Source organism: Aplysia californica, unplaced genomic scaffold (genome assembly GCF_000002075.1).
Source record: "Aplysia californica isolate F4 #8 unplaced genomic scaffold, AplCal3.0 scaffold00091, whole genome shotgun sequence".
Lineage (NCBI taxonomy): Eukaryota > Metazoa > Mollusca > Gastropoda > Aplysiida > Aplysiidae > Aplysia > Aplysia californica.
The window spans coordinates 865,953-878,012 of record NW_004797361.1 but is presented as its reverse complement, the minus strand read 5'-3'; the positions used below and the strand labels follow the sequence as shown (position 1 = coordinate 878,012).

Sequence of the window (12,060 nt, the reverse complement as noted above, 5' to 3'; positions counted from 1 at the left end):
GTTGTAACGCATCTATTCTTCGACACTTATATGACCTCATTGTTGCAACGCAGCATGAGCAAGTGACGTAAAACTCTTACTAAAACTATTTAAAAAAAACTCTTCTTCCTCTTTCTTCACTGGAGCATAAATTTGATGAATTGATTAATTATGCGCACATTTATTGACCAACTTCACCATACACTACTACTTCCGAAATATTGACTGAGATGACTCCTCACTCCTTCTGTCCCTATGGGAAATAACAAGGGGAAGTGACTTTGAGAGGAACAGACGATGAAATGTACGGCGTGACATAGTTTTGAGGCGCTGCGTCACCGATCTCGCGTAAATAACATGATGCGAAGAGGGGCCAGCTGACGAGTGAAATATCTCTCATTAGTCATCTCCGAGGTTACTCAAAAATGTCTTATCTTATCGGAGGAAAGGGCAGGTCACCACAGAGTAGATAAAAGATTCTCACATTATTTAGTATCATTCATTCAGTTTTCTTTTTCTGTAGGCTTGATTCTGAATTTGAAACTTTTTTGTTATTTTTAAAACCATTTGTAATAAACATTTGTTTGTTTGTATGACTCTTTTTCAGTTGAATTCATAGTTCAATTAAAAATGAAATGCAGTAAGTTAAATGTTCTTTGAATTTCAGAGAGGCTTCATTAACTGCATATTAACCTTTTTTGTGTTGAGGTGGGTTTCCTGGAAATGCATGTCGAAAAGTGAAATATTTTTATGAACAATATTTTTTTTCTGAATATGGAGACTACCGTTGTAGTTTTTCTCATTTTGGTGAAAGGAATTTTCATATTTGAAAGGATAGGGGGTGATACAAGAGGAAGGTAGGTCATGACTCGTCATCAATCAGAAAATGTGTTAAAAAGTTTGTACACATATTTATATTCCGTCACTTATCCTCTCTACTTTCACAGAGTCGCCAACAAGATCTATGTCCAAGCAAACACTTCAGATTTTGTTCAGCGACAGAGAGCTTCGAGTTCTGGAAGTTCTAGCGATGGTTCCAGCACTGTAGGTGGCATCAATCGAAGTTTGATAGTAAACCTCAATGGCAAGGAAGCTCACATTGCTGCTGTGGTCAACGACATCTACAATGATCACAGTGTGGCGATAAGGAAGGAAGAGATTATTTTAATGGATGATGATATTAACAACGTTCGTATAGCCAGCTCCTTCGGCCATTACGCTTTTCAGGTTCAACAGAGCGTGGATTATCCTACCTTTGAAAGTTTTGAGACAATGTTGTTATTGTGAGATTGTCAAAATGTAATGGAATGATTGCTGATGTTGTTCAAATACTTGTCAGTCAGTAGTAGACTTTAATTGAGTCGGTTTGTTTGTTTTGTTTCGTTTGGGGGTTTTTTTGGGGGAGGGGCTCACTGAAAATACCTTCAACATTTCTTTGCTTTAGCTTAGTGAAATTATTTATTATATTTGTGTGTGCAGAGGTTTACTTTCAATGGAAAAAGGAATAAGAGCTGTGTTCAGAATGGTTTGTGTATTATCTACCCAGTGTTCTTTTGTGGTGTGAAATTCACCTTCTGCTGATATTAAGTTATGTGTGCCAATAGCTTGTAAAAAAAGGTGCGTTTTACCAAGTTTGAACAGGCAAAAGGATTGTCATAGTGCAGATGATCATCCTATAAATTACGTAAAGGTTCTCAGTTTTTCTGCTGGCTGAGGCGTAGATTTTTTCCATGAAAAAGGACGTGTTTTCCTATCCTAGAGTATTTTCTTCCTTCTCTTTTTCTGCTATATATATTATATTGCTTCATTTCTTCTCCAAACATTGTATTTTGACTATTTAAGCTAGTCCTTATCTTATCCTACTTTTTCTGTTCTTTCCCTCCCACTTACTTAAAAAGAAAATCAGTTGCATGTCTTGTTACGTCTTATAATCAGGTTATCTAGACCATCCTTTTGTATTGAGCGTGCATCTTTACTAAGACTTACTCCGTCATTAGTCAAAGTATTCTTGCTTGTTTCATCTTTAACACTTTGCAGTCACACAGCCAGTAGTAAAAAATACCCAATCTGGTCACCCATCCAGGAGAGTGACTGCTACGGACTTCTCGGGCCTTACATGGCCGGAATGGATAATTTTCACTGGTGCATTATTGGGCCAAGTGACCGCAAAGTGTTAATTTACTTATTTTATCTACTTTTGAAGTAATTTTTACAAGCCCTCAGAGTGACTGGAAATGATTCCACCTGTCTCTCTAATAATTTTGCTATGAAAGTACCCTAACCATGACTTAAAATGAATAAACGAAAATGTTCAGTTCATACATGTTTCGTGCTTGCAAGAAAGTTATATATTTGGAAAATATATACATAATGTGTTGTGCTTGCTAGAAAGTTTAATATTTGGAAAATAATTAAATGTACTTTCTGTGCATGGTTCACTTTGAGGAAATAAACATTGTGCTTTCACCCTGCAATACTGCACAGTTTTTGCCTCACTGTTGCTGACTGTTCAGCTGCCGTTTAGATTGTCTTTTTTTTTTGTAACAAACCTTTTTGAGTGTTACAGTTACAGGTTGTTTTACATTATTTTGATTTGTCAACTTTTTTGAGAGAATTTCCTATTGCATCATTAATATATTTGCTTTTAATTTGTATATTCCTTTTTGAATGACTTATTTTAATTATTTCGGGAAAAAAAGAGTGGAGTGGGGGATTGTCTCATCTTCATATAGTTGTTTTTTTCATTGTTACTTGAACTAAGAGCAGTGGCAGTGGGTAGTGAAGGGCTCACGGGCTTGAGTCCCCCCCCCTCCCCACCCACCACCCCCAACTCTATCCCAAAGTAAATTAAAGTTTCTCCATAATGAAAGAAGCAGTTGAAATCGTTATGACTGCAGGCAGGGAACACAGAGTGATCAACTTGGCGGCTTGCTCGTTTATCCAATCACTTTTGTCACCGCTTTCAGCTATAGTAACCCAGCAGCCAATCAAATGTCTTTAGGGCTCAGCAAAGGATGAGCCCTTTCCCATAGCCTGTCCTTAATGAAACTCTCCTTGTAAAAAAGGTAAAAGGCTTGAAAAAAGAACACTGTACTGAGGGCTCACGCTCTCTTAGCCCTGACCATGGGGTGAAAGTTTACGACACACTTTCCCCTACTGACACAGGTACCTATGCGCTCATTGGTTCTTTGTTGGGTACATTCAACTTTCTCAACCTCACAGCCTAATCCAGCTCATAGAAGTAAGGTTTTAAAGTGCTGTGTGTGCATGTTTATGTTTTTTCTGTTGAGATTTAACAGTTTACAGAGTTATAAATCAGATTGAACTACTTTTAACTTAAGGCAACTTTTTCATCACATGAAAATTAATTAGAGGAAATTTGGAGGTGAATCTGCTTCGTCCCCAAAATCAACAAGAACTTAACTAAGAACACAGAGATGGAAGACAAAGGTAACTTTTCTCGTTTGAATGGTTCTCAAAATGCTGTGGCTCACTGTGAGTAAAGAAAAATCATCATTGTTTAGTTTTTATTGCTTGCTATTTGGTGATAAAGAACTGGAAGCAACCCAAGCCCCACCCAAATTTTGGTCCACCCACCACCACTGACTAAGAGAGAGTCAAGAGCTAGTGAAAAGTTAACCTTTCTAAAGGAAATTGATATATGTTGGTGCTATTTTCTCAGAAAATTCTGCTATATCGAGCTGTTAACATTGGAATTTTTTTATTTAGCACTGTTTATTTTATTTTTATTTTATCATGTATTCCTTAAAATTGATGATCTGTTTTGTTCACACCGTCTCTCTTTTTCTCTCTGTTATGGTCTTTTACGTATCTGTACTCTCATCATTCCAATTTCTGTATCTCACTTCAGTGGGTGATGGTGGATACTTCGGTGTGGTCAGCTTCTGTTATATCAGGCAAGAGCAAAATACAGCCTGCGAGCCACATCTGACCTGCGAGCTAACAGTCTGGCCGGCAAATCGACCCTGTAACTAATAATGAATGTGGCCCGTAGTGAGGTAATAATTGATAAAATCAGAACTGTCCGTCTTGAAAATCAAAATCAATATTTTGGCCCGCTGAAAGTAACAGCTCTAATATTTTATGTCAGGAAGTTCCTTTGAGTGAATGCTATAGCATCAGTTTTAGTCTCACTTTTGAGAGCTGAGGTATTTTGACAGATTTCACCCAATTTTCTTCTGCTTTGGCCCACAAGATATTCAGAATTGTTTTATCCGAACCGTTACATGGACAAACTCGCCCATGCCTGTTCTGTGTCTTGTCTTTTCCTGTTTTATTACTGTTCCAATTAATTCCCTGTGAAATGAAGCCATTAGCATACTGTTGGCAAGTTGACGTTTTGCCCCTTATTGATGAATGTAACTGGAGCGATGTCTCTGCCTTTTTCTTTCTGCGCCAGCTCATGAGGTGCTGTATGTAGCACAGTGTGCTGTATCTTAATGATGTACTGTTACTTCATTTATCAAGAACCAAATGCTGATTTAGATTAAATGTGTTCAAGTTAGTGCACAAGGAAATCTTGCTCCTGTTTTAAAGGATGGATGTTAAATGCAAGGTAAAAAATTGCAAATGCAAAATGTGGTTGGAAGGTGCCAGTAGCTGGTCATGCTTTTTTTCTTTTCCTCTGTTGTTTCTTTCCAGCTGTCTTACTGTTTCCCTGTGCTAAATGACCATTACTCCCCCTGGGGCGATGCTTCTGACTGAAGTGTCTTTAGGCCATTCCCAAAGGGGGGGACATTGACCATGATCTTATGCACAGTAGAATTGTAATTGTATATGGGCTGATTCATCAATGTCATGCTCATAACTGTGCCTGAGCTGCAACAGGGGACTGCTGCTTTTTCTTTCCTAATCCTTACTATCATCATTTTTCCTCTACTTTTGTATATTTGTCACACTCTTGTGACCCGCTATTTCCAGGATGCCTTGATAGTCGAAGCAGACTTTGTGCTTTTGAAGCTAGAGAGGTAAGCAGAGTAAACCCGATTCCCTGTAAGGACTTCTCTGTTGACATCCACCTCTTGGTGTTCATATGACCTTATGCAGTTGCGAGCTCCGTAAAACCTCTACTAAATCTAAACAACTAAAATGACCATTAGTGTGTCAATGTCCTTCTCTTTATTTGAGCAAACAGACCCCAATTTTCCTCTCTCTGCCAACCGTTTGTTGTGAAGAATCGAGTCTGCTTGAGTGTGCCCTTAGGTCAGGTATTGCTTAATCTCCAGCCCACAACTTGGACACGCTTGCTCATGTCTGCTTTAGGTGAAGTGGCAGGACACTTGACAGCTCTCCCGGGAACCTGTACTCAAGTTCCCTGAAGGGCATTTCAGAACCCTAATTTTTTTCTGAGAGGTTTTCAAGTGTTTTGTCCTGTCTTATATTGGAGAGTGGAGTTGGTTTGAAGGTCTTGCCTTTCAACTATCTGGTACTTTGGTCCCAAAATTTAGTGGATGGTTAGGGGGTGCGCTGGTGTGGTTTGCTCCTTCTTTTCTATAAAAAATCTATCACTTCTGCCTGTTTTTCAAATATAAGTTTGTCACTTGTATCTTTGTTCTGTGTATTTAATTTTATGATTTAATTGATGAAAATTGACATGCATTTTGTTATGCTTTGGTATGAAATTTGTTTTGAAGAATATGAAATTACTCTTTTGTTATTAATTGCAATCGTTTTTGGGGGTTGTTTTTTTCCTTTGGGGGGGGGGGGTTGTTTTTTTGCTCTTTTTTTTGGTTTTGTTCTTCTGTTTTGTTTTAAATAGATGATTTTTTAAATGTTATACCTTGTTCTTCATGATCTGAAAGGAGAAGATACTCAAGATTGCTGTATCATTTTCTTACTTTATTAGATTAGAGAAAGGTGAGACAAACTGGCATCTGCAGTGGAAAGGTTAGACATCTCACTGTAGTGCTCCTAAGGTGTGTGTTCAATTGCTATGCAGGGAAATCTATTTTATCAAATATTTCTTCATCTTTCTGCTGGGATACCTTACCTACTCAGCATAGGTTGGCCTTACAGGGTTAAAGCAGCCTGCCCCCAAATAATCTAAGTCATGGCAAAGGGGGTAAAAAGCATTTGTAAAATCAGAGTTGAAACAGATGACTTTGACACTCTAACTCTAAGATCTTCAGACTTGTGTAAATAATTGTCTAGTCTTCAGTGTTGAAATTAAGGAAATCATGATATGCTGTTTGCTTCTTGTATGTGATTTCAAAATTTCATTGTGTTTATGATCATGAGAGCTTCAGAAATAGTACTTGATTTATTAGAATTAGTTATCACTACTCATTTGCTGTATCTCTTTGACATAGAGGCTTCTCCCATGGGTAGAACAACTACAAGTCTTAGTGCCTAGTACAAAAGACGTCATCTCCTGAGAAATGAGTATGACAGCAAAACATTGTACATTTTAAGGTTGACTTAGATTTGTATCAGGTCAGATTAAACTCTGTGGCTTGGATTTGTTCCTGTGATAATGTTATAGTTATATTTTACATGTACTGCTAAAAAATTAAAAAAACAGGGATTTTTTTTGCACATTAATACAGAAGTACCCAAACAGTTCAGAATTTATTTTATGGCATTATGACAATATTTTTTTAAAAAATATTTTTTTTAAAGGCCTAGCAGTCGTACAAACACACATACAAGAACACTGTTGAAATCCTCAAAACACTTGGTCTTTTCTGCAAGTTCTGATCGCCTAGGGGGGAGGGGGGGTAGCTGTTTACATTTAAAGTTGTTTTTGTTCTTAATTTTGTGTAGTCAGTTGTCAGATAATAAAGTCTCCTCATGTAGGGCAAGTCTATTTGAAACTGGCTACTGTCAAAGAATGGTGGACATCATGGGCAATCTTCGGAAATGGATGTACAGAAAAAGTTAGAAGACATGGAGTGACATCAAGCAACTTGCCTAGGATAGGGAAAGATAAAAAGTGTATGTTCGTGGCCTGTAACTTGATCCAGGGTAAGAAAGGTAATGATGATTGGCAATGTCATTACAAACTGTTAAAAATACGCTAGGGGGAAATTGGGAAATGGTCATTTGTACAGATGATTGTCTTGGGTAGGTGGTCGTTAGTTCAGGTTTGACTGTATCTCTGATTTTCAGTTGGTGGTTGGTGGACGCACGCTCGTACATTTAACACCTCTTATCATCAGCACTTATTTATGTTGCAAGTGCCTTAAAACTATTACTGAAACTGGAACTGATTTTCTGCTTACCTGTTGCCCTCAGAGCTTAATATGGTGATCAAGACTGGCAGTCTCTCTGTAAACAATTTACAATTATTGCAACCACGAACCTGTAAGATGCTACTTTGTTACTGCTGCGTGGAGATTATAGATTAAGGCTTTATACAGACCAAGAAGGCAAACTGTTGTGATATTACACTAATATATATGAAAAAATGTAAGGCGAGAAAATGGGAAGTAGCAGTTTGTACAGGTGATAGTCTTAAAATTACCTATGCAGGTGGCTGTTGGAGAAGGTTTGAGATGGAAGCGTACCTTTTAATTCTTGCTGATGTGTGCGCGGGTTGGTCAGAAGTTCTAAAAAAAAAATACTTGTATACATTTACAAGCGTGGCATTTGATAATACATGTCACTACCTGTGTGATCCCCATAGCCCACCAAAATTAACAAATGGCCTGTTCGCGGGAGATTTTGCTCTGGATGGTGACCGCCAGTGTATATTGTTAGTTCTTGAATATTCATAGCAGATAGGCCTACCCACTACATGTACTTACACTACAAGCACTGTGAGTTAATTAATCCACCCATCAGCCACAACTTCTAAATGATCTAAATTGTGTTGATGAGGGCGTAAAAGTACCTACATTAAAAACATTTTTTAAAAATTACCTATCAGCCAAAATTATATCAGGACTGATATTTGCCTGTATTTTTAATGTAGAACCCTAGTCATACAATGTAATTTAATGATTAAGAATGTTATATTTAACTTTTAATATTTCCACCTCCGATATGATCCAAATTGTGCCAACAGGGACGTAAACATTTATGATTATACTTTGTTTATATTTACTGTAGATGGCTTGCATGACTAGTCTATTGCTGTTGTAACGAGTTATTAGGATTATTTGCTCTTGTCTTGTCACTTGTAGTGCCGAGTGTCAAATTCCTTGGAATATATTAGTCCTGAGTGAACGCAAAATTTTCTCAGCTTGTTCCAACAATAGCTCTGTCTTGGGTGGGGTAGCTGCGACTCAAAAAAGCGATAATCTTATATATTGTAAAGCCAATGTATCCTGAATTTTATATGTATTATTAAAGTCAAATTTTTGTTAGTACCATTTCTAAACCGTTTGGAGCATTTTGACAACCCTGGTGGTATTGGTATGTACTGCTGTAGTTTTTGAGTAGTTTGTGGATATAACATTTTCCTGTGCATGATTCATTGTATTTCAGTTTGTGTGTGTAGCTTCCAACAAGTCAGTGAAGTAATAGTCAGTTTCTTTTTTTGTTTTGTTCACATAAAAAAGTAAAAGTTTTACACTCATTTTGTTTAATAAATCTAAATATTTTAAAGTTTGGTTGTCACGCATGTGAATGATGAAATTTTTTAAATGCTGTGGATTGCCACATGTTTTGATTGCCTCAGTGATTTTTTTTTCATTTTTTTCTCTTGTTCCACATGTGCTTTTGACAGAAGAACTGTCTAATGTGATCTGCTTCATTTGTTGCACGATTAAGATAATGTCAATATTGACTTCTTCACTTTCCTGGCATCATCAAATGCAGTAGTGTTGTCAGCTTCTGTGGTGTAGCGGATAAGCTGTTTATCATCACACACAGAAGATGTGAGTTTGATTTCTATGTGGGAGATGATTTTTATCAAGTTTCTCCGTCTTTCTGCTGGGATTCTTTTATCACTCCCAGTGCTCTCAGCCCATACTGTTCCGGACAGGCAGAGTCAAAGCAGCCAGCCTCTTAAATGAGCTAAATTGTGTCGATGGAGGTGTAAAAATACCGACATGTAAAACTGTCCATTTTTTTTTTACTGCTTGGCATCAACAGATGCAGTGTTGTACATTGCACTCAGTGACCCTTACAGGGATATGTCACGACGCGGTGGAATCCGGCGCTCATCAATTTTTGGGCATGTGGAGTTATTGGTACCATCTTAAAACTTGTTTTTTTTATCTTTCTTTTGGTAAAAAAAAATACCCATCTATCTTGAAAAGAAGTTGAGATATTTGCTATTGAAGAAAGTGGGGATTGGCTGTTTTTTAAAGTAAAATTTTCAAGAAAATGGCAACCAAAGTTTGGGAACTTCTGTCTTGAGAGTCCTTGAAAACTGATAATTTACTTATTTTGCTCCATTAATCAACATTTTTCAGTAAATTTCAGATGAAAATGTATTTTTATATGGACATAAAGAGTGTTGAGCCTAAAGTAAAAAATTCGACAACATTGGCAAACTGGAGGAAAAGTGCCTGTTTCTTCCGTTTCATTATTTTGAACAGTGCCTGATTTCACCACGATGCCTCTCATATCCTTCAGGGCAGCAAAAATTTACACCATTTTTTCGGTTGGTATTGATTCTGTTTTTGCCTATTAAATGAGTACCAAGGATGAGTAATATAATTTTTGGTGTAAACATATTAGATCTCTTCCATTCGCTAAGTATCGAGACATTTTGTTCTTCCATTAGAACCTTCTTTGATTTTGTAATGTCATAAGAATTTATGAAGTTTTTTTTGTCACAAGAAACAGTTTTGGCACTTGTTGTTCTCTCTAACCTCCTGACACCCCCCCCCCCCCCCCCACCTATTAGTGAGTGTGTGGTTGGCGGGCTCTCTGGTGTGGTTTGCTCCTTCGTTCCTATCAAGCATTATATCTCCCTTCTTTTCCTTGCTTGTTTCTCTCTAGTAACACCTCTAATCTCTAGCACTTATATTTAAATGTATCTTTTTTACAAGTGCTATAAAACTCTTACTAGAACTTTACTTACTAAACTGACTTATCATATAGAATTCAAATCAATCATTGTTGAATGTTTGTTGAAGACTGGTACATCCACTGTGTGCCTTTGCCACCATTGATGATTGATTGTGTGGGTACAAATGTACCGGGTACTATGGATGCAGTAGTGTAAATTTGTACCTGTAAATCTGATATTGCTGTCTGTCAATATGATTTCTCTTGACATAACAAATATGCCCTGTTACCGTATTATATTTGTTTTATTATGTCATATCAATTGCAGTTAGTGCAGGTGACATCTGTAAAGCCGCTACGGCGGGTTCAACTGTATACACCAATTGAAGTTGGCATTTAATATGGTTTTGAACTGGTTTGCTACTTAAGCATGGATATTTGACAAAAGCCATTCATGATGTCTCAGTCTCTTGTTCTGTTCTGTTCTGTGGCACTTGTGTTGTGTTAAACACCAACTCTGACGTATTAGTTATGTTACTATTTGACATTAAATTCCTATGAACTAAAACTGTTTCTCTGTAGTTGTGGGTGCCTAGAGCAAACAAGGAGTGAGTACTGTAGAAGGGATTTTCATCATTACTATTATTATTGTTGTTATTTTTTAATTCTTATTTTTGTTATTAGCATTATTAGTATTGTTATTTTATTTTATTATTATTATTATTATCATCATCATCATCATTATTATTATTGTTATTGTTATTATTATTATTATTATTATTATTATTGTTATTAATAATATTATTTGAATATTTCCCTCTATTTTTCTAGCTTTGAGTGACTTCTCTTTTTGAGTAGTATTTTCTTCAGGGGAAGTTGTTACAGTTGCCCCTGGTTGGTGTGCCCTTTGGTGTGATTTGCTCTGTGTGCTTTCTGTCTAATCTTTTATCCTAATCTCTTTCCGGCAGTTGTTGTGCCGACTAATGTGCTGGAACAGCTCAGCAAGAACTATTAGATCCTCACTGTCTCAGTCGTAGGTGCTTGGAGGGTGCTCTGGTGTGGTTTGCTCCTTTTTCACCTTTTGTTCTTTTTATCTCTCCTCCTTCTTTTCTCTGTATGTTAGTCTCTAGTAACACCGCTCATTTACTGTACTTTAAAAAATTTTCAGCAGCATTACTATACGCAGAAGCTTTTTGGGGTTTTTTTTCTTGATCAAGTGATTGGAGTATACTAGTATATATATACTATAGTGCTGTCCTAATTTCTTTCAGTCTTCTGTTATTTCTGTCAACGTGTGTCACTTAATCCCAGTACTCAATAACCATTACTCTTTTGATGTGGTTTATATTTTACTCTCAATAGCTGAGATTTTTCTTTGACCGCCTGAATCAGGTTCTCTGATTATTTATCACTTTTTTAAAAATCTGTGTGTGTGTGGGTTTTTGGTTGTTGTTTTTTTTTTCAAACCAAGTTGTAAATGCTTTCTGTACCTTACTCTCTTTCGTCTTACAAGTTGTTGATATTTACTTCATATTGTCGACATGGGTTCCTTAAAAAGTAGGAGACCTAAGTGTTTGAACAGCTCGTAAATTTTTTTTAAAAATATAATTTTTTGTGACATTTTATTGTTGTGATTCAGTATTTAGAGCCCTCTAATTCTAATGCATCTAATGTTTTGAAATATTGTGTTCATCTATGTTCTAACATTTAAAAAAAAACTATTTTTGTTCAACTTCAAATGTATACGTATTCATGATATGTGAGCTTTTTCTTACATTAAGGGAAAGATGAAAGAGACATTACGAATCAAAATGCATCTCATCTTATTTTAAGTTTAAAGAATTTATTGTTTAAAACTTTTCATATGTCATCCCTGTCCCTTGTGTATAAATGGGTTCCGGTTTAGTTGAAGGTCTACTGCGCTATGGTGATCAACTATAAGTCATGTCCAAATAGCCCCAGTCTACTGCAATCTTGCTCCTGATTGGCCAAGGTCACAACAGCGCTGGGGGGCGTTTAGACCATACACTTTTTGCTGTGTGTGGGTAGGTAGATTACTTCATTTTCCCATGTTGTTTAGATCAAAAAGTTTTGCGGTACTAAAGATTATGATTAACAAGTAAGTCACAACTGTAAGTGACCAGACAGGACTACAATTCT

At 36.7% G+C, this 12,060-nt stretch overlaps 1 protein-coding gene across 1 annotated transcript in view; it reads left to right on the top strand.

Moving 5' to 3' along the window:
* Positions 1 to 2,458, top strand: part of LOC101848650 — a 7,926-nt gene extending 5,468 nt beyond the window's left edge. Inside the window, exon 2 of the mRNA XM_005094896.3 lies at positions 927 to 2,458. Coding sequence (XP_005094953.1) covers positions 927 to 1,266 — 340 coding nt within the window. The 3' untranslated portion in view covers positions 1,267 to 2,458. The remainder of the gene's footprint in view (positions 1 to 926) is intronic.
* The last annotated feature ends 9,602 nt before the right edge of the window (positions 2,459 to 12,060 follow it).